Source organism: Mustela erminea, chromosome 3 (assembly GCF_009829155.1).
Source record: "Mustela erminea isolate mMusErm1 chromosome 3, mMusErm1.Pri, whole genome shotgun sequence".
Taxonomy (NCBI): domain Eukaryota; kingdom Metazoa; phylum Chordata; class Mammalia; order Carnivora; family Mustelidae; genus Mustela; species Mustela erminea.
The window spans coordinates 159,520,686-159,543,360 of NC_045616.1; the positions used below are offsets into that span (position 1 = coordinate 159,520,686).

Consider the following 22,675-nt stretch of genomic DNA (forward strand, 5'->3'; position numbering starts at 1 on the left):
ACGTCTAGTGGTTAAGAAGAAATGCTGTGGCCTCAGACTGCCTGGGATCCAAAGCCGGTGCTTCACTGACCTGCCGTGCGAGCTAGCCAACCCCGTGCTCCGAGCTGCGCCCCTGCTCCGCACCCGGGAGGGCGGCGGGGGGCGCGGCATGAAGGCCTGTGGGCTCCGTGGGGCCCCGATGATGAGTGACACAGCACACACGTGTGACCGTGACAAGTGCTGAAAACCACTCACTCGGTGGGAGCGAAGGAGAGGCGGAGACAGCACCTGCGAAGGAAGGGCCTCTTCCCCAACTACAAGCTGCTCACTTCCAATAGTCTTACCCCAAAAGCCCTCCAAAAAGGCCATTTTTACTCTTAACAATTTTGTGAGTTTCAGTTCATCCCAAACCTTAACCTGGGGCAGTTCGCACAGGTCCCCATTCTCTGGAGCTTGGTCTCCATCCCACGTGCTTGCTGCGGCCCCGGGGGGCTGCTCAGTCTCCTGGAGCCAGCCTCTGACGGGGCCACAGACGCTCCACGGTACTCGAGGACCTCCGCGGGGCGCCACCGTGGAAGGCGTGTGTCCTCTTTCACAGGCCAGCCATCTCTTCAGGTTCTCCTTCGATTTTTAAAACTCTGATTGCTTCAGTTTAGAGAAGATGCTAATAACCGAAAACCTGAAGCGCGTTGCACGCAGGCCGCCACCTCTGCTGGGCCGCCTCGTCCCTGCGTCCTGCTCTTGATCCCGGCACCCCTGTTCCCTCCCAGGGGGTGGGGGTGGCGGTGACGTGCACGGGCTCTCCCGCCCCGTCCGCCCGCTGGGGGGCTGCAGCTCTCCGACTGCCTGGCTGCCCCTCAGGGAGACGCTTCGTCTACTGAAGCTGACTCTCTTTAAACCGAATCATTGAGGAGAAAAAATGGGAGGCGGCAGGCAACAGACACTCACTGGCCCTGCTTCCGGCTTTCAACAGTCTTCAGTTGAAACAGCAACTCACCAACTGCTCCAATCTTCCTGGACGACAACTTGCCAGAAAAATCCAGACGGGAGGAGCCCCGACTGCCCCACAGTCCGGGACGGTCTGCAGAAAGCGGGACCTTCAGCGAACCAGAGCAGCAGGACGGCTTTGGTCCCGCAGACCCTCCCCCACAAAGCCCCCCAAGCCCACCCCCAGCATCTCCATCATCTGCCATCTGACTCCAGGTGCCCCCAGGTTCTCTCTCTCCCTCGATTTGCAATGTCCCCTTACAGCCACACGGAGGCTGGCTTCACAGGGCGAGCTGCCACCCACTCCCGAGTCCTGAAGAGGCCCCCTTCCCCCAGCAGGCCGGGAGGATGTCGGCCTGGCCAGGCTTCAGCTTTCTGTGTGTGGTACCCATCTCGAGGCCTGCTAGGAGAACGCATGATCCCCCTGCAAGCGACCTGAGAGCCCACCCCAGCGGAGCCCCCGCCCCGGGAACCGTGGCCGCCCCTCATGGCTGAGAAGAGCAGAGGCTCCGGGCAGGGCACCAGCGGGCGGGCAGGAGCGCTGCCCCCCGCCCCCCCCCCCCACCAGGCTGGACTGAGTTGTTCCGCGTCGCACTCTGCGTGACTGAGACCATGCTGCGTGCGCTACTGAAACGGTGGCCCTTTGAGACGGAGACCCGCTGGAAACTCAGAAATGCCAATTCTAGAGCTTTCCAGGGGTGGCTCGCTGAGCACCACGGCTTCTGCGGCTGTTTGCAGTTTGGATTCATTTAGGCAGCAGTTACCGAACCAAATACTGAGTTTGCAATAAAGAGAGTCTAAAGCTACTCTAGGTCGGCACTGTCAGAAGTCAGAAGGCTACTTAAGTGTTTATTAAAATGAAATGCAATTAAGATTCAGTTCCACAGCTGCATCAGGCGCACGGCAAGCGCTCCAGGGCCACACGGGGCCAGCAGCGACTGCTCGGGCCGCACAAAACCCGGGCCCGGCCGCCCTCACAGAGCGCGCCACAGCACCCCGTCCCACCGTTCACAGAGGCCAAGCCAGAAGCTGCAAAGCGCTCAGAGAAAGAGCACGCACTCCTACTATGTGCACAGAACCCGAAATCCTAAACCGCCCCCCACCGGTCGCATGACGCCACACAGCTGATACTAGAGCGGTGCCCGGAAAGATCTGGAAAGACGCTTAATTTAAGACCTACAGAACACGTTACTCAGGCACAGTTTAAATTTTTTTTTTTTTAAGATTTTTTTTTTTAATTTATTTATCAGAGAGAGAAAGGGAGAGAGAGCGAGCACAGGCAGACAGAATGGCAGGCAGAGGGAGAAGCAGGCTCCCGCTGAGCAAGGAGCCCGATGTGGGACTCGATCCCAGGACGCTGGGATCACGACCTGAGCCGAAGGCAGCTGCTTAACCAACTGAGCCACCCAGGCGTCCCACAGTTTAAATTTTTAAAATCAGAAAATAACGCCTTGACTCCAAGGGAGAAGCGTCTCACGATACCGCGTGGGTTCCTGAAGACTCGGACCTTCAGGCTTTAGCAGCTTCTCTGAGAAAAGCTCAGGCCTGAGAGGGAAACTTGTATTTTCAAACCCGGAGCAAAAGGCCTTTTCTGTCCAGCTGGCAATGCGCCCCGCCTAATTTTTGGTTTCAGTTTCCGGAGAGAAGAGAGGAGAAAAGGGAAGGAAAGGAGTGGCCTGCTCAGCTCCCCACGTCACAATTCACATGGCGCTTCCAAGTCTCCTCTGTTTAGCACATCCTGCCAGGGCTACGTCGTGGACGTAGCTTCCCGGGTGGGGAAACTTGAGGCGCAGAAGTCAGGACCCAGCATGAAATCAGTCAACACCAGGCCTGTGCATGAGGCTACAGGGGTGCGGAGCACAGGACAACCAAGGGAGCTCAAGGCCACGTGCAGATCGCAGCCGAAGGGCTCCGAGCAAAAAACAGAAGGATTTGATTTTTCATTTCCCTTCCACTCCTGCATCCCAGCCATGGCTTCAGATCCACCGGATTCCAGAAACACGACGACCTGAAATCTCTCTCAAATACGGAAAGATAGAAACCACCTACATCCACATGTTATCACTTAGGAAATTAACTCCAATCTTAAACCAGAGGAGGACCTAAATGGTTCTACAGAGCAACTGATCTGGGAATTAAAAAGAGCACAAACCCACAATAAAAAGGCACATCGCTGACAATGAAAGACATTCCCTGCCAATGGGAACCTCGGAGACACAGCCCGGCCCATCAGCCTGGAGACAGACACACCCCTGAGCAGGGACCGCTCCGCCAGGAGGGAGAGCCAGCGTCTCCTCCTTGCTGCTGGGGCTCGGAGCACACGCCCCTGAGCTCAGGCCATGCTCAGCCTGATCCCAGGACACTCAGCAGGTGGCTGAGGGACAGGCAATGTATCTTCATACTTCCCTAAGTTTTCGGACTTTGCCATGGTTAGGTATTAATTTTCGAACAACAAAGAGAAGCGTGCTAAATCTAAGTGGAAATGCCTTTCAAACACAATTTTTTGAGAGCCTTCTGCTTTTGAGTTCTACACTGCAAGGTATAAAAGTGGTTTAACCACACTCTTTGGGAAGATAAACAGAAAAACTACAATCAATTTTACTTTAATATTCTGCACTTAAGTAACTTCAGAGTTGGCAATCAAATCTTCAAAAATTCCAAGACAACAAAGTTACTTTCAGCATCTGACCTAAACCACCTAAGCGGCCAGACCCTGTCACGCACGCTCACCCATTCTTCAGAGCCTGATGCAGAGCTGGCCAGCAGCACCCACTTGGCCCTGGGGATGCAGCTAAGACATGGCCCCTCCGCCCCAGGGGAAGCAGAAGACCAGCGGTCAATGGTCAGTTGTGTTTGAGCGGCGGTCACTCCACAGGAAGAGGCCACGGAAGAACTGCATGGGAGTGTGCTTGCTCTGAAGCGAGGGCCACAGCCTGTGGAGGGGGAGGCGCCCACTCCCATTAACTCGGGCTGCTGTACACACGGTGTGGGTCTTGTGCAAAGCACACATGGTCTGTTATGTGCTTAGACCTAAATTCCAGAGGCAACATGAGTGAATCATGTCGCATCCCCGCCGACCCCCTACCCCCTGCCCGGCCCCCGAGAGGAATAACAGCTTTCCCAAGCTGCCCAGTGCACGTGGCCTCAGGAACAGGATTTTTCAACTGCGGTAGTTCTCACGTACTCGTTCACATGGCTTTCACATACACGTCTCTTAGGTGACACAGGAGACAAGCACAGAAAGGCCCCGAGAGCTAGTCTCTGGTTGCCTGAGTTCAGTCGTGACGACCAAGCCAGAGGATAGACAACAGTCTACCAGAGTCATCACAGTGGGCTGGAGTCCAGTCGAGGGAGAGAAGTGCCGGAAAAGACAACCATATGGTTTAGTCTACCTACAGGAGCATGCCCTCAGCCATGGAAGGAAGCCTCCAGAAGACCCCATGCCCCAAGCCTCAGAACCGTGGCGGAGACAAAATCATCCCCACATGCCCTTAAGAGAGACAACTACCTGAAAGGGCCTGACGCAAACACACAAGCCCTTCCAGCAGAGGGCCTCCGCCAGCTGGCACAGGTGTGGCCAGAGAGAGTCAAAGCTCTGTTGCCAGTGTGCAGATGGGGGGACCACAAGCCAAGGAAGGCAGAGATGGCTTTAAGGTGCTGAGACAGTCCCCCAACTGGCAGCTAGCAAAGTATGGGGGACCTAAGTCCTGCAATAGCAAGGAACTGAATTCGCCAGCAGTATGCAAGAGGAGCCTGGGCTCCAGTCAGGAACGCAGCAGCCAACGCCGTGCCAGCACCCTGGTGAGAGCCTGAGCACGAAGCCAACCCAGCTGTCCCAACCTCTGACACACAGAGTCCATGAGACAGTAAAGGAGTATTGGTTTAAGCTGCTAAGTTTATGCTCATTTGTCACACGGCCACAAAGAATAATTGCGGCCTGGAAACCCTGGAGTAAGCCATTTAATGTGCGGTGCAAATCCCGCACTGTAAGAAGATGCACCCCTGACCACCTCACCTGGGACACAGATTGGCATGGGGGACAGGCATCTCGGGCAACTGTCTCAGTCACCGAGGTCACCCATCTGCCTTTACGCCGGTGCCACACTCACCCAGCAGCCTTCACACCAGAGAGTCCAGAGGGGCCTCTCCAGAGTCACGGCCAGCAGCAGTCTCCTCGAGACCCCGTGAGCAGGACACCGCGCCCCGTCACCTGTCAGCCCGCGCCCAGGTGCAGCAGCAACACAGCTTTTCTCAACTTCAACATCACAGGCTGCTGTTTGCTCTGCCTTGGTTTTTTTGTTTGTTTTAAAGATTTTATTTATTTACTTGACAGAGATCACAAGTAGGCAGGCAGGCAGAGAGAGAGAGAGCGAGAGAGAGAGAGAGATGGAAGCAGGGTCCCTGCTGAGCAGAGAGCCCGATTCAGGGCTTGATCCCAGGACCCTGAGATCATGACCTGAGCCGAAGGCAGAGGCTTTAACCCACTGAGCCCCTCAGGTGCCCACGTCTTGCTTTTTAATAGCTTCTTTCATTCTGCACCGTAAAAAAACAGGTCCTAAACCAATGCGCAAGAAGTCCTCATTTCCCAGGATAACCACGATGCCTCCACCCATCGGACGTACACCATTCCATTTACAGCGGGAAACAAAATTTCTTATTAAATAGTGCCCAAAGGAAGTCTGAGGCTTTACCTTGAAAAATCCCAAAGTTATGAAAAATTGATACTTTAAAACATTTACTTAAAAATTTTTCTCCAAGGTGCTGTCACACCCGTGCTACTGCTGAGAAGCCGCCGGCGTCGCAGCTCCTCCCTCCCAAGCCCCGGGCAGCCCGGCAGCGACAGGGTCCGCCCCACCCCGCGGTGACTTCCGAAGTGCCGACATTACCAAGGTTGTTTCCTGCAAAAAACATTCGAGGTCTCTATCTTCCCCCAGGACCCCTCCAGCCTGTTTCATACCACAATCCTCTTCCAAAGCGTCTGTCCAGCCCTTCTCCGAGGGTCAGCAGTAAGTGCATCTTCACTTACCAGCAACCAGGCGCAACTCTCCCCAACTTCATCACAGCCCGCACGCCGCCCTAGATGTTCGAGCTCACTTTGCAGTGACAGGCAGGGCATACCGGGTGGGAACAAGCGACACTCTTACTAAGGGGGCTGGAACCTCTGAGAAGGAGCTCATTTCACATGCTCAGCGCAGCAGCAATGCGGGCACGGCTTCCACGCACGACCCCATACCCGGGGCTCGCAGATGATGAACACTGAGAAAATGAGGCCTGTGCGTGCTACTGTCACCTTGCAGGGCAGGTCTCATTCTAACCTCTCCCATGTGTCCCATGATGTGTGTAGGCGGATATGCGACGGAGAGGACGCACCAGGAGTGGCGATGCTGTCGTCTGCCATGAGCCCTGCTGGGCTTTCACTTGCACCCTCCCACTGGGTCCCCACAAGGACGCACTGGGGGAGGGGGTCACCCACACGCTACTTTACGTAGTGCCAAGTCAGGCTGGAAGCACAGAGGGAGAGGAGGCATCCTGAAGCCTTCTGAAGCCTCCTCCAGGCTCAGCCTCCCCAAAAAGAGTGAAGGAAACACACAAGGAGTCCTGCGGGGTGTGGGTCACCATCCTACAAACCACATGGGTCCGTTTCTCACCAGTATCAGACGAAGAGCTGAATTTTGAACAGAAAATGTCAAAAAATAAACACTGTTAAAAGCCCTGCAGGAAGGATGCTCCATGACCATTTCACACTCAGGCACACCAGAGAGGACAGTCCACAGATGGCCAAAGCACACATTGAAGCCTGGTCAGGGCCCGGCCTGCAGGGGCCCGCCAGAGGCCAGGGGCCTTCCCTCGTTTCATTACGCTCCTCCCGGGGCTCTACAGGGCACCAGTAAGGACGCAGCAACACACCTGGGGTCCAAGCTCCCCCCACCCCCACCTGGGACTTTTCTTTGCCTTGAGGCTCACGAGGTGTCTGAAGCGGGCAGCACTGACCAGGGCAACGTAACAACTGGGCCAGGAAGTGGAGGTGAGGGCATGGGAAGGTGACGAGGGCCGGAGGCTGGGAAGTGCAGGGCCCAGGAGACTGTCCACACCTGCCCACGTCCCTAAGTCAGAAGCCCAGGTAGAGAGGAGAGAGCACATTCCACACCGTTCCCAAAACAAAAGTTTGAGAGTTCAAAGGAGACACAAAACAGCTGCTCCAAGACAAGTGCTTCCCTTTCCCTGCTCCGAGGGTTCCCGTTTGGATCGCTGTCTGCCTCCCCTGGCTTCGTCACCTCTTCAAGGGTGGAAGCAGACCGGCAGCCCTGTGAGGCCAGGCCACCCGTAAAGTTTCGAAGGGCAAAGCCCTCCAGCCCAAAAAAGAGCAGACAGTGTGCCTGTTCCACACGCCACCACGCAAACGCCCGACTGGCTTCGGCTGATGCTACTCAGCCTCCCGCAGCATCAGCCAGTGGCTCAGCCTTTCTAGGGACTAAAGACATGGTCCTTCCAGAAACACCTGTCCTGGGCCTACACAGTAAGTCTGAGCCACTACTCACCAACAAGGCTCCTTTCTACTGACCAGGTCAAGGGCTCTCCCACTGCAGTCCTTTCCCCTCCTGAGCTATAAATGAAACACGTGGTGGTGGCCTTCCTCATTACTCTGAGTAAGCTGGTGGCTGGCGGCGAGTTCTAGACCGACTTATTTCTCGATACCAAAAAGCTGCCATAAGCCCAGCGGCCCGCCATGGGCAGGACCATGAGGGAACACCTCCCTCCTCTGACCACAGGCAAACCTCCACAGCTCAAGGGCTGCTCTGACTTCCTGCTCCTCTGCTCAGTCCCCCCCGCCCCAAACGGTGGCCTGCTAGAAGCATTCCTTGTAGCAAACCAAGACAGGGCACCCCACCCTTCCAGACACATGGCAGGCAGTCCTAGCAGGCTCCTCCTCTAGGCAGAGATGGCAGTAAGTGGACAGACCCCGAGTGGTACACGTCACCCACAGAGGCAGCCAAGGAGAAAAGAAGGAGCATCACCAAGAGCAGGACTGCACCGGCTCCTATTCAGGTAGGTTAAAACGGGGAACTCCTGGCTGGGCTGCTTCGGAACCTACTCTTCAACCCTCCACGCAGCCTCTGAGCAGAAACCTCACAGGCCAATGGTGGGGGCAGGGTAGGACCCGCAGTAGGACCCCAGGCAGGGCCCAGAGCAGCAGCACCCAGGAGGCAGGCTTAGTTGTGGGCTGCAGTCTTTAACCCTAGGAGGACCGCAGAGATGCCATCACGGTGTTCTAAAGGGAACAGACGTAACCAAACCTGCTGATGAGGGAGATTCTCCTACTGGCCACTCTGGGAGAGGCCCAAGGGCCGGCAACAGTGTGTGCAAGGACCGCTGGCCGCTGGAGCAATCTCCGCGAGCAGTGACGTGCTGCGTGAGGGTAAAGAGATCTGATCAAAGGCTAGATGGGGGAGACGGACAAGGAGGAGGAAAGATCTGCACACTGTGCTAGTGTGTGCTGCGCAGGGGCACGCGGATGGAGGCCAGGGTTCAGAGGCAGGATCAAGAGACGGGCATCTTCCAGGCCAACTACTACCTCAGGTCCTAGCAAAGAACCTCGTATTTGGTGGGCTTATTTATTAAAAAAAGCACCAGCACGGGCACCTGGGTGGCTCACTCAGTTAAGCATCTGCCTTCGGCTCAGGTCCAAATCCCAGAGTCCTGGGATCAAGCCCCATTCTGGTTCCCTGCTCAGCGGGGAGCCTGCTTCTCCCTCCCTCTGCTCCTCCTCCCCAATCCCACACCTGGTGTGTGTTTCTCTCCCTCCCTCAAGTAAATAAGCAAATAAATAAATAATGTATGTATTGAAGATTTCTAGAAACCTAAGGGTGAGGAAACATTTTCCAGGGCCTAAGTAATTTGCAGAAGGGCACGATGCCACCACTGCCAACAGCTCATGGAAGAAGCAAGACTTGGGGCCGTCTGGACCCCAAAATGCTCTACCAGTGAAGACCACATGTCCTCCTATTTTCCTAGTGCTAAGACACAGAGTCAGTTCCAGAAACATGACAGCCTGAAAACCTGCATGCCTCACCCCACCCCCCAACCAAGGAACTCGGGTATGATGCTATACATCGAGAAATCGCTCTAGACCACCCTTTCTTGGAAAGTTTGCCAAGTAAGGACTGGAGAAAGAGAAGCAAGAGGAGAATGGCTCCTACCTGGGGCTGAAATGCACACTGGGGCTTCAGGGAATTTAAGAATGTAACACTTCTAACCCAAACCAGGTGAAACAAATTGCAGGACATGAAGCTCTTAGGATGCATCTCACTTGCTTTAAAGTAGTATCAACTTAACCATTTTCCAACCTGAATGAACAGACTTATAACAAAAAAGAATTACTTTAAGAAGTAATCTCAACACCTAGCAATCCCCGGATTAGTAGAACTCTAATATTTGTTAAAAAAAAAAAAAAAATCCTAGTATCCTGGAAAATCCTTATGCAGCTCTTAAATCAGTATACAACTTGCAAAGAAAGTTTATGATTTAAGTCTTAAAATAACGACATAATATCTATATACAAAGGCTTTGTTTCTAGATACTCAGAAAAGCACAGGAAGGCCAAAGGGCTGGGCAGGGAGCATTCCCACCTGAGCAGCCTCACCTGGGATTGTTTCAACCAACACTCCCACACCCACGTTTTGTTTTTTTAAACAGTCCCTGTCATGTGTAACTGCACTAAACTTAAGTAGAACTTCGAATCCCCTCTAGACCAACGTGGAAATATTTTAAATAAAAATAGCATCTTCCAAAGAATACGTGCTACAAACGTTTTTGTCTTCTTTGAAGACAATCAACTACTTTTTCAAAACTAGAAAAATGCTTGTTATGTTAATTTCTGCATAAAATTGAATCATAACACACACACCCTCATCCAAAAAAATTACTTCTAAATTCACTGTTGGTTAAATTGTATCACTAATTTAAAAAAAAAAAAAAGACAATGAATCATCTTCCAAAAGGATTTTTCTCAAAAAAAAGTTATTATTTAACGAGTATCTGCCTTCAACTCGATTCCAGTTCCCGGCAACACTAAAACCGTCTGCAGCTGACATAAAGCTGCACACCCATCTGCGCCCCACTCTGACACGGGGTCCCTAACATGTGTGGGGAGAGGGAAGAAGGTGAAGTGCCCCACACCCCCTTCCAGGGGCCCAAGTCGGGCGCAGCGGCCGCCGTCCTCCGCGGTCGGCCCGGGGATCGGAGCCGCAGACCGCCGCTCCTCTGCACCAGCATCTGTGCAGTGCAAGGAGAAGCCTTCCGGCGCGGTCGCCGCCGGCGTCCCCCCGCGCGCCCCGCACTCACCCCTGGATGCCGGGGCTGTACGCGCGGCTCTTCCACGGCGTGCCGGGCCGCGGCGCCTGGGGCCCGGGGCCGCCCCCTCCGCTGAGCGCGGCCGCGCGGCTGCCCGACAGCAGGTAGTTGAGGCCGTAGGTGCTGGCCTTGTTCTCGCGTTTCCGGCGGCCCGGGTGGAACTGGTGCTGCGGCGGGGAGCCGGCGGGCGCGGGGCCGCGCGGCCCGGGGTGCCCGTTGGCCGCGCCGGGGGCGCTCGGCGGGCCGTCGGCGAAGTGGAAGAAGGCGCCGCCGCGGCCGCCGCCCGCCCGGCCGAGCGAGGCGCTGCTCGAGGACGACGACGAGCAGCCGGGGCTCTCGGTGCCCGACTCGGTGTTGGACGAGGACGACGACGACGACGACAGCGACGGCGACTTGTGCAGGCGCCGGGCGCCCTCGGCCGCGGGCCCGAGCGCCGTCAGCAGCGCGGGGGGCAGCGCGGCGGGGCCGGGCGCGGGCGGCGGGGGCGACGCGGCGGGCAGCGCGGGCCCCGCCAGGCCGCCGCCGCCGCCGCCCCCGCCGCCGCCGCCCAGCCCCGCCGTCCCCGCCGCGACCGCCGTGTCCAGCGCGGGCGAGTTGAGGCAGAAGTAGGACGCGAAGCCCGACCCGCCGCGGCCCACGCCCTGCGAGGTCTCCCAGATCTGCATCCACAGGGCATTGGCCGGCCCCTTCTGCTCGGGCTGGATCCAGGCCACGCGCGGATCCATCCACGCGCCGCCCCGCGGGCCCGCGCGCCCGCCCGCCCCGCCGCGGCCCCGCCCCCGCCGCGCCCCGAGCCCCGGCCGCGCCGCGCACGGACGGACGGACGGACGGACGGGCCGCGGGCGGACGGGCTGACGGGCGCGCGGGCCTGCGCCCGCGGCTCCGGCCGGCTCGCGGCAGCGGCGGCGGCTCCCGTCGGGGTCCCGGCGCGGGGCGGGCCCGGGGCAGGCCGAGGCGGGCGGCTCGGGCCTGTCGGGCTCCCTTCACGCGGCGCGGGGCGGGCGCGGGGGCCGCGGCGGCGGCGGCGTTCCACTCGGGCCGGGGGGAGAGGCCATCGGAGAGGGGCGGGCGGCCGGGCCGAGGGGGCGGGCCCAGGCGCCGCGCGGCCCGGGACCCGCGGGAGGGCCGCCGCCGTGCGCCGGGCCCTCGGTCACGCTCGCGCCGCTCGCTCCGTGCTCCTGCAGCGGTGGTGGCGGCGGCGAAAAGACACTCTCGGCGGCGACAGGGCGCGGGGGAAGGAGGGGGCGCCGCCGCCTCCGCTCCAATGAGGGGCGGGGAGGGAGCGGGGCGGGGAGGAAGCGCGGCCTCCCTCGCCGGGGCCGCGACGTCAGTGCGCACGCGCGGCCGATTTCAAATCCTCACTAGACACCGCCGCCTTGGTTACCGCGCCTGCGCACTGGGACGCTCCCCCTGCGGGTGAGGAGGGCACCGCGTCGGAAGGAGACGCGACTGGGAGGGGCTGAAGGGGCGGCGGCGGCGTGGGTCTTTCTAGACTAGACTTGGCTGCAGTGTGGCGCGCAAGAAGTGAGGGGGCTGCTACGCCGCCTTCGCCGCGACTTCCTCCGCCAGCCCCACCTCCCGCCATCGGTAGCAGGCCGAGGCCTGGAGACATGCGCGCTGGGGCCGGGGTCCCGGCAGCCGCCCGGTCGCACTGCGCGTGCGCAGAGATGAGACGCCGCCGCCGCCGCCGCCGCAGCTGCGTGGATGTTTCCGCGCCGCCCGGCAAGGCCGGAGGTCCGGCCCCAGGCCTGGCCCGGGGACCGCCGGCTCGCGGTACCAGTGAGCCGAGGCAGCACGGACCGCTGTCCGGCCGCTCTCCCAGGAGAAGGACAAAAGTGCCCCCAGGCTTCCTGCCGTCCATCCTCCGGGGTCCGTGTGCAGCCGGTAGCGCTGCGGTCACCCGTGCCCGCCCACGTGCTCGCCGGCGTCCTCCGGGAGGAGCGGTCACAAGCCAGCGGCCCGGGCGGCGCTTCCCGCTAAGCCGCCGCCCTGGACAGAGCGGGACCCTCCTGGGAGGATCTCCTCATAGAGGCATTTTTGTTTCCTTTTAGAAATGATTTCCTATTGCCTAGAATGAAGTTAAAACTTTGCAGTTAGCTCACTGGCGTGATTCCCCAGGCAGGCTTGGCAGTGCTGCCTATCAGGGCAGCGGCCCACGTGCTTGGGTGTCTGGGCTCGCGGCTGGCACAGTGGTGGCCGGATTCCACAGAGATCCTGTCCGCGGGGCGAGTCCCCTGTGTCCAGAGGATGCCCCAAGCCCGGTTTGACCGTGCTGTCTTCAGGACTCTGCCGCTAACCACACCTACTGAGGAGTGCAGAGCAAACGCCAGAGTGCCATTATATAAGCCTGCTTGTGCCCCATGAGCCCAGCCGGTGTGGTGGACACCGTGGCCCCTCTGGAGCCCAGGCCTGTCCTTGTCCCCACCCAGCGGATGCATTCCCTGACCAGGCAACTTTGAGGAAGCTCAGCGCTTGGGCCGGTATTCCTCTTAAACATTGAGAGAAGCCCTTTCTAACCTGCTCTTCTGAGTACACGTTACTCAGCGCTTGACACTTCAGGACATGGTAACAACGTGAAAATCCGTGTATTGCCTGCTAAGGCTTCTTGGCAAATGCTAATCGAACTATAAATGACTGTTTTGCTTCAGGCGTCTGTATTGTACACCTGGAAATTACGACCAAGGACTAGAACTTGTGCATTAAATAAATTGGGAGATCACACACAAGCCAGACAGCAGTTGTTCTGGATCTTCTTGCTTCCAGTGCCTAGGGCCAAAATCCCTGGGATCATCACAGTCTCCTCTCCCCATAACCAAAAGATTCTCTGGTGTCTACATGCAAGAAACATCCAAAATTCAACAGCTACCCCTCACTCCCTCCATCTACTCACCTACAGCCCTTTAAGGCCACCACTATTTCTAGCATATTTTGAAACAATGCCTCCTAGCTAGTTTGTCACATTCCAATCTTGTTCTCTTTGGCATTTTCTCCACAGAGCAGCTTGTGAGTGATCCTTAAAAAAAAAAAAAAAAAGGTCAGATTATGTCAGTCTCCCGCTCAAAACTCTCCAGTGGCTTCCTTTCTCAAACTCAGGCTTATTATGACCTACAAGTCCCTACATTGGCTGGTCCTTCCCTCTTTTTCTCCAACTTCGTCTTCCAGCTCATCCCCTAACCCAGCCTGTTCCAGCCAGAAGCATAGCAGGCACAGATGTGCCTCAGGGCCTTTGCACTTGCTGTTCTCTCTCCCCTTGGATGCTACATACCCCCATGGGTCCCACCTTACCCACTCTCACACCTTAGGGACGACATTGCTCGATCTGAACTACAAACCCAACCCTCAACACTCCCCGCTTCCATTCCTTGCTTTATGTTTCTCTTAGCATTTATCTCCATTGGTTTCCTAGGGCTACAAACTAGGTGACTCACAACAGCAGAAATGTATTCTCTTACTGTTCTAGAGGCTCAGTGCCTGAAATCAAGGTGTTGGCAGGGCCATGCTCTCTCTCTGAGGTCTCCAGGGCAGGTAGGTTTGTAGGTGCCTCACTTCATTCTCTGCCTCCATCACTGCATGGTGCTTTCCCCATGTCTGTGTCTCCTCTTGTCACAGGGATGCCATTCGTACTGCATTAGGGTTCACCCTAATGAACTCGTGTTACCTTGATTCCATCTGCAGAGGCCCTATTTGCAAATAAGGCTAACATTCTATTGATATCCAGGGTTAGGACTTGAAGTTCATTTGGTGAGGAGGCAGGGGGAACAATTCAATCCACTGTGCCATCTCATGAATTTTATTTACCTTATTTATCATCTGTGTCCTCTCACCCAGTTAGGATCTAAGTTACACAAGGAGGGGGCTTTTTATCTGTGCTTTTTCCTGCTGTGTGTGAGCTTGAGAACTGTGATCGGCACATGGCAGGTCCTGGATGGCTACTGGTGAAATGACCAACAGTCGGCTGACCAACTCAATGGGAATGAAAGCCTTGCCTGGCTTCATGATCTAGCCACAGATTGCTCTACTTCTTTACAACATTTTAAGTTGTTTTTTCCTATGGCTTCCTGCTCTATCTTTGCAATTTGTCTCTAGCTAATCCCTCTAACTTTGATTCATCAGCCATAGTTAACTTCTTATAATTAGATACAAGGTTTCATGCTGTATGTATTTGATCATAAGTTTTTATGTAAATTAGAAGCAATATGTTTCTTTCTGCAAAACAAGAATGAATACTAAGTCATATGTAGTCCCTGTTGCAGTCCCTGTGGCTCTGGGCAGAGGAAGCCTTTCTCACTGCTTATCAGTTTTCACAGATAAGCCCAGATTTTCCCTTCTGTGGCCCAAACCAACTCCTCTCTCTTCTCATGCTGTTTTCATGAACAAATAGTTTCTGGAACTCTGACTACCATGGACTTCCCGTGCCAGAATCAGATATGCTGGTTAAAACGCAGACAGTGAGGGCTCACCGGACCTGAAACTTATTCAGAGTGAGGTCCAGGAATCTGCATTTTAAGTAAATTCCCTGGGCAATTTTAAGCCTAATTCAGGGTTCCCAAACTCAATTGCTCAGAGGAACTGAATAGGTTATGTAAGTAACTGAAAAAAAATCAAGGTGTATGTGCATCGGTCAGCTACTACTGGGTAACAAACCACCCCCAAACACAGTGGCTCAAAGGAAGTGTTTATTATTGCTCACAAGTCTACAGATCAACTGTGTGGTTCTGCTGATCTGGGTCAGACACAGCGGATCTCGGCTTACAAGTCACTTCAGGCTCCACTCAGCTGACAGGAGAGCTGAGGCTGGCTGGTCTAGAGTGGCCACACTCACGTGACGGGCAGCTGGCTGGCTGGCAGCTGGAACACCAGGGTTGATGGGCCCATGTGTCTCTCCTTTTCCAGCAGGGGAGCCCCAGCTTATTCTCAGGGTGGCTGAACAGGGTTTCAAGAAAGCAAGAGACATGCCTGAAGTAAGACCTGGCATGTCTTCATTTCCTCAGCATAATCCTCAGCATTCTGTGAATCCAAGTAAATGACGGGGCCTTGATAAGATTGAGAGGGGGAGAAATAGCCTCCATGTCCTGACAGAAGAAGCTGCAGTCACATTGCCAGGGGCGTGGGACACTGGGAGGAGAATCAAGGGGACCCCAGTGGGACCTGAATGAGGAGTGGTGAGGACCGTAGGATCCAGGAGAGCACCTGCCTGGTGTACGGGAGTGGAAAGGCACTCCTCCACAGGTGGTCAGCGACATCAAGTCTCCCGAGAACCTGGACAGGTAGACGTGAGCCTGAATCCTCCCGGTTTGAGATGTCAGCCTCTAGGCAGATGCTGCTGGCTGCCCACACGAGTCCTTTGTCCCCACTGCCCCTTTCTTCTCAGGGTGGCAGAGCCCTGGTCCTGCCCAGGAATCTGCATGGCAGGAATGCAGAAAGGTTGCCCCCGGTGCCGTCTTTCTGTCTGCCAGTGCCAACATAAGCATAGTACACACCCCCATTCTAGAGGAGGGGGCCGCCAGAACACTCCTAGGAAGGTCTTCCAGGTGAGGAAGAAGAGATCTACCAGAGGACACTCTCCATATCACCAGTGGACACAGTTCTCTCTGTGTAGGATGCCTGGCACCACCGTAGCCACCTTGAGACCAGAAGAGAGATGGGACTGGTGCCCTGGGAACCAGGATGAATGTGGCGGCCCCAAGCCCCAGCCATACTACACCATAGCCCCCCGTCCAGCCCCACCCTGGTTGCTTCGTGTTCTGGGCAGGTCACACTGTCATTTGCTACAGAAAGCACCCAGGATAGCAAGCATCAGAAAAATGCTAAAGTGCCATGGAGGGTCGCCTGTAAGTCTCTGTGAGTAATGCGTAGCTTGTGGGTAATCTCTGATCACCAGAAGACAAATAATACGATGGGGCGGGGTGAGTGGTGCCCGTCCTGAAGAAAGGTTTCCTTCAGAGAGGTGGGTTCCCGCCTGCAAGGGTGAACGCTGAGCCCTTTGAAAGTTTTAGGCGCCAGTGCCACTCATTAAAGGAAATCTTGGGAGTGAGTTTTTCTGCAAAACGATCTTCCTCCTATCCTTAATTATGGAAAGTTCCAAACTTGCATAACACTGGGGACACTATATATATCGAACCCCTTCAATAGCTATCAGCTCAAGGTCAGACTTGCTCACCAATGTCCTCACCTGATTTCTCCTCCAGTTATTTCAAAGCAAATCCCTGGTGACACATCCTTTCATCCATAAATGACACAGTATGCATTAGTGAGTTATAAGCATATGTTTTGAAATGTAACTACAATATGACCACATTTAAGTAGTAGTAACAATGTCTTCCTTCATATCATCAAATATCTGATCCATATTATCTTTGATTATCTTATAAAAATTTTTTACTGGTGGTTTTGTCAAAAACAAAAGGTCTATATAATGATTTAGATCTTCTCATGCTTTTAATCTGTGGTTTCTCTGTCATCTTTTGGGGGGGCAGGTTGTGAGGGGGCATCTATTGTTGAAGAACGTGGCTCATTCATCCCACAGTCTAGATTTTGCCAATTATATCTCCCTGTGGCATCATTTAACACATTCCCTGTAATCTATATATTTTTTGTAAGCTGGCCATTGAATCTAAGGTGTTGGTCAAATTCGTGTTCTGTCTTTTATCGACAAGGCCACTTCAGAGGTGCTGCTGTGTCCCTCACACAGTGTCTGGCGCTTTCTTTGGTGAGGTGAGTGTGAGCTCCTTTGATGAGTATTGTCTCGAGCCCTGCCCCAGGGCTCCTGTGGGAGGACTCGTACCCTTCAAATGCCACGGGATCCCAGGACGGCCCCTCTCACAGCATTCAAGAAGCAGACTCAGGGTCTCTGCTTTCCAGGTAAGGATTCTGAGGCTGGCCCGCCACCAAAGGCCCATAGGGATGACCAGTGTTGGGGGCTTAGCATAGCAAGTCCTACAAATTAGACCCCATAAAAAATTAACTTTGGTATGTCACATGGACTATGACCTAATGGGACATGGAAAAATTGAGAAAATGGTCTGTAGGGAATCTAGATCTAGGGGGTCCAGAAATTACACTTTGGCTCTTTTTGCCCAAGGAAGCACTCCCTGACCCTGGTAAGTATACAAGGTCCTTCACCAGAAGGTGAGCTCTGTGAAAGGAAGCAGATCTCAAAAGACCCCACCTGGGGGAAAAAAAAAAAAAAAAAGGAGGGGGTAAGCTATGTGAGGAGGCGGATGAGTTAATTAGCACTGCAATATTTGTGCTGCTGTGTACAGGCGGATCAAATCCCCATGTTGTATACCTTAAACATACACAATTTTTATTAATATAAATGAAATGACATTTTAAAAAAATTCTTACTTAAGTTAGAGCATATTTAAAAATATTGGTTTGAGAAAGCAAAAAATCGATATTTCAAAGTGCTTCAAATTAATAGTGGATATTAAATAGGTATAAAGTAGAGAATATTCGAAGTTTGTGACCATAGAGAATGGGAAGCCTCAGTTCTGTGTGATACCACTTTGTGTGGGAAGTTGTGTTTCCTCACAGTGGAAGACAAATGAAGCGGCATATGCGTCTCCTCCATTTCAAAGGTCTCAGTGATACTCAGGGTTCTCTTCAGATTGTATAAATCTTCCACCTTGTAAATGTCTCGATGGTGAAAAGTAAGGAATAAATTAGTGGTACATATTGGGAGCCACATTAAAAAAAAAAAAGTCCCGCGGAGAAGTAGAAGAGACGTCTTTCATTTCTCCCCACAGTGACCTTCCACCTGGCTCCCTTCCCTTCTCCTCAGCGGAGGGTACCTGGAGAGAAGCCCCCCAGGCTGCGATCGGAGCTGGCTCCCCGTCCATGTGCTCATGAGTCGGTCCTCCTAAAGGCACAGAAGACTTCAGGAGGGGCCACACGTGTTGCCTGGGGTGGCCCATAACCAACGACCAGAAACTGCACGGACTGAAGCAACAGGAATTGCCTCTCTCACGGTTCTGGAGGCCAGAAGACCGAGATCAAGTTGTCAGCGGGCCCAGCTGCCCTCCAGAACGCCCAGGGGAGGGTCCCTCCTGCGGCTCCTGAGGGATCCTGGGGGCTCCTTGTGTCCCTAAGGCATGTGGCAGTGCTGTTCCACTCATTGCCTCTTGCCCCCATGTGGTCTTGTCCCCTGGACTGTCTCCACCCTCCCTTCTTGTGAGGCCCCCAGTCATGGGATTGAGGCCCTCCCCAAACCCAGGCTGACTTTATGTCAAGATCCCCGTCCAGTCATATCTGCAAAGACCTTACTGCTGGATAAGGCCATATTCTGAGGTTCTAGGTGGACATGAACGGCTGGGGGCACCGTTCAACCCAAACAGGGACACAAACAAATGCCAGGAGTTCTTTTCCTCTCGTATTAAGGAAGAAGCGGGAGGTAGAGGGCCTTGGTGTGTGCTCCAGGAGGCCAAAGCTGGCCCATCTGTGACTCTCCCCCTGCCCTAGCCCTCATGCCTGCAATCAGAAAGGGAGAGAGGTTGGAGGAGGGTGGTGTCTGTTGCCTCTGACCCTAACAGAAAAGCAAAAGTGTCTAAGAAACTCTCACAACAGACTTCCCCTTATATCTCCTTGACTTGAACTGGTTTTAAGGCTACCCTTACCTGCAGGAGAGGCTGGGATACTAAGATCCAGAATGATCCAGAATGGCCTAGACCAATCTCAACATACTGCTTGTGCTGGCCATATGGCCATGCTGAAAAAGCCTGGGGTCTGTTGGCAAAGGAGAAGCAGCTGGTGGGTACTCAGTAGGCCCCAGGTCTGCCACCCTGAACCTGTTCTGAATTGGGTCCCCACAACTTGGCTTCTAAGAGCCAGTTTGGACAAAATCTGGTTTCAGGTCAGCATTGACTAGGGTGAGCTCATCAAGATAACGTGCCCTCTGAATTCTTGTTACAGTTAGCAGACGAATCTTTCTCTGACATGACCCCAGAGTGGGCCCCACTTTGTTTCCCGGGGGACATTGGACAATGTCCGGAGATAATTTTATTGTCCTCTCCCGGGGTGCTGGGTAGTTGTTGAGGCCCTGCTCTGTGTCAACGACACAGACAGCCAACACTCTCTATGCCAAGCACTCCTAGTGCAGTGGTGGTGTGTGGTGTGTGGGTCCCTGGGGGGTGGGGGGGGACACGGAGGCGGTGTGGCCAGACTCATCCCACAAGATGAGGAGCAGTTAAGCCGACAGACGGAAATAGAGAGCAGAGAGATGGAAGGACATTCCAGAAGGAGTCTGGTGAGAGAAGCAGCCATGAAGACAGAAATGCCCGGTGCACCCGTGGCCAGGCCCTGTGGGTGGCAACAGAGAGCTGGCACAAAGCTGGCCCATGGACCGTGGACGAAAGCAGGCCTGGGAAGGCCACGTGCCACACTGGGGTCCCTCCAAGGCTGCATTTGGCGGTACCATTGTCAGCTGTACACCAAGGAGCAGATAGACTGACTTGGTCTTTAAGAGGCTCGCTCTGCCTTAGCAGCTGGAGTTGGGATGGCTGAAGGCGGAACAGAGGCGGAGAGGGCAAGGAGAGAGGTAGAAAGGCAGTGATGGGCAGAGCGGTAGCTCTGGAAAGATCACCTAGAAGAGAAATTAGTCAAGTAGCTGTGTTTGTTGCAGGACGCACCCTCCAACCTCAGTGCGGGGAATGTGTTTCTGACTCGCATCCCAGCCCAGTGTGAGTCTGCGACGGGGCCTGGCTGTGGCAGGGAGGTCCGCTCCATGTGGTCATCCAGGGACCCAGCCCCCCTCCATCCATTCCCCTGGGCCTGGCTGTCCTCTGCAGCGTGCCTGCCAGAGAGGGAACAGAGCAACAGAGAGGATGGGAGATGCTGCAGGAGGCTGGGGGCCAGGCTGCAGTGGCCCACACGGGACTCCGGCCGACGTCCCGGCGTCCTGGCTATCAGAAAGAACTCGGACCTGTGGCCCTGCCGCTGAGGAGGAGTCTCAGAAGTGCAGTTGAGCTGAGCTCAGAGCAGAAAGGAAACGGGTCTGGCCAACAAACAGTACTGACTCTGCCACAGAATGTTTCAGAGGTAAAATCATCCTCAGGCCCCATAATTAATCCCATATGGAGGAGGGGAGAGCTTCCAGGTTCCCACCAAGGAGCCTGGGGTGGACGCTTTGGTGGTGCGCACAATAGCCACTGCCTTAGCAAGGGACACAGTGGGTCTGTGTGTGTCATCCTCCGTCCCACACACCTGCAGCGAATCGCCCCGCGGCTGCCAGGCCCCTCTCCTGCTGAGGTCCATGACAGCCTTGTCTGAACCCACTGCCATGGCCGGAAGTCTGGCTGAACAGGGAGGCCATTCTGGGTGCATGAGTCCGATGGTCTGGCTTATGAAGTTTGCTGAAATGTCCCTGTTTTTGGACTTGAAGCAGGGCATCCAGTCCATTCCCAAACTCAGATCTGTTGAGTTGGTTAGGAACAGGGACTGCGGAACCAGTTTTCTTTGCAATGGCTCTGCCGTATCCTGACTGTGAGGTCTCGGGCAAGCGGATTAACCTCAGTGGCCTCAGTCTGCTCATCTGCTGAACAGGGACAAGAGTTGTAACTTTCAGACTGTGTGACGATGAGAAGGATCAGCGCCTGTGAAATGCTTGCCAGAGTGACCCGTACGTTGTACCTGCCCACTGTGTGCTCATGCTGCCATCGCTCTGAGGTTCTTAGAGAAGCTGGAATTTCTTTTGCAATTTTGTCCCTTGCGGTCTGTTCTCTAATTAGGGGAAGACGAGGCCGAGGGAGCACTGCTGCCTGCTTTCCAATCTTGGGCACACTCCAACTTCCCCGCTGATGCAAGGGAGCCGCTCACTGGCCCCCACTCTAATGACGTCATTAATTTTTTTATTTCTCTGACTGCTCTTGTTCCTCAGCTGAACTTTGGGGTGAGTGTTTTGTTCTGCTGTGCAAACTTGGGGTTGGGTTGGCTGGAGGCATCTCTCTTTGCAATCATTGCTAAACCTTCACCGGATTCCGAAGCTTCTGTACCGGACATTAAGCAAACAGAGGTAAGAGGACGGGACTCACAGGCACCTGACTCCTCCGTCACAGGCCACGGGGAGGGTTGGAGACCTGCATGGCTCCGAGGCAAGCCATCCAAATGGGATCTACGATTTATGATTTACGTTCTCTAACAGATCCATCTGTGTGTATGTGAAGAGGTACCTAGGCTGGGGGAGGGGGAAGTCAAGGCACCAGCTCCAGGGGAAGAGACATAGTGGTACCAGGCTGGTGGGGGCTGCGGGGACCCAGAGGCAGATTCATTACAGAGTCTGAAGATGGAGTCACCAGGGCCAACTGGGGAGTGAGGCAAAGGGCGGGGTCCCAGTCTGGTGGCTGGAGCCATGGACCAAAACTTCTCCCTAGAGGAGCACCTAGGGCCAGTTGTGCGAGAAGCGTTCCCTTTGGAAACGTCAGGTCTGAGGAGATGTCCAGGAAGCAGGGGGTACACAAGTCCTGCATTTAGGAGAGAAGCTGGCCTGGAAAGGTGTGCCTGGGAGCAAACCCCGCAGAGTGGCCCCATCAGGGGTGGATGTGGACAGGGGCAGAGGAGCAGAGCTGGGCCAGCCGCAGGGAGCAGTGCAAAGACGCTTGTCTTCGCGGATTAGGGGCATGGGTCTAAACCTGTTTGAACTTCCGAGTAGAGTAAGATGCGAGCTGTTATTTTTCAAGGTCCTATTCAATAAAATATTTGGGTAATTACTATACTCAGGAAACTGGCTCAAATCCACCAAGACCTAAAAATAGCGAGTTTTTGGACCCGTGGATTCTTTTCTCATGACAGCGAGGCCTCCGGAGCCCAGCCAGGCACAGGGGGAGGCGCGGCCCCCCTTACAGGCGCAGTTGGAGGATGGACAGGGCAGAGAGCTTTCCATCGAATTCTGTGAGGCCAGAACAACAGATGGAGGCGATGCCTGGGCTCTCTCCAGCAATCGGCAATCGGCAATCGGCTGTGTGCTGAGAACAAGGGCTCATCCTACTGCCTCCTTCCTTCTGTGAGCACCAGGGGACCAGGACCAGAGGCTCGCCCCCACCGCTGCAAAGTGGGGCTGGGCCCGGCAGACTGAAGGTGATTCTGAGGGAGAGGGGGAGGGGGAGGCGGACTGTGAGGGGCAGGGGGAGAGGGAGAAGGAGGGGCGTGGGAGGGGGAGGGGGAGGGAAGGAGTGTGGGGGGAGGGGAGGGGCTGTGCGGGGGAGGGAGGGGGAGGGGGCGGAAGCGCGGTCTTCCGCAGGCCGCAGTCCGTGACCACCCGGGCGCACTCCGGCGGACGCGCCCCCTGCAGGCTCCGGGTGCGGCGCGAGGCTGCGCCCCGGTCGGCGCGGGCCGCTGCAATGCGCCTCCCCAGACCGCGCGCGGG

At 55.3% G+C, this 22,675-nt stretch overlaps 1 protein-coding gene and 1 long non-coding RNA gene across 5 annotated transcripts in view; both read right to left on the reverse strand.

Annotated features, from left to right (window-relative positions):
• Window positions 1-11,088, reverse strand: part of TENT4A (terminal nucleotidyltransferase 4A) — a 45,424-nt gene extending 34,336 nt beyond the window's left edge. Inside the window, exons 1-2 of one of the 4 annotated variants that reach the window (XM_032337807.1) lie at window positions 10,889-11,087; window positions 10,309-10,780 (exon numbers count right to left, since the gene is read on the reverse strand). In XM_032337807.1, the coding sequence (XP_032193698.1) occupies window positions 10,309-10,780; window positions 10,889-11,042 (626 nt within the window). In that variant the 5' untranslated portion in view covers window positions 11,043-11,087. Of the gene's footprint in view, window positions 1-10,308 lie in introns of all 4 variants that reach the window. The other 3 variants (XM_032337808.1, XM_032337806.1, XM_032337803.1) reach the window with 3 other exon arrangements.
• A 6,016-nt stretch (window positions 11,089-17,104) lies between these two features.
• LOC116587097 lies at window positions 17,105-22,107 on the reverse strand. Its single transcript, XR_004284317.1, has 3 exons — window positions 21,907-22,107; window positions 20,237-21,796; window positions 17,105-20,107 (listed from the first exon to the last, which is right to left on the reverse strand). It is a non-coding gene; the product is annotated as an uncharacterized LOC116587097 (long non-coding RNA).
• Between the last annotated feature and the right edge of the window lie 568 nt (window positions 22,108-22,675).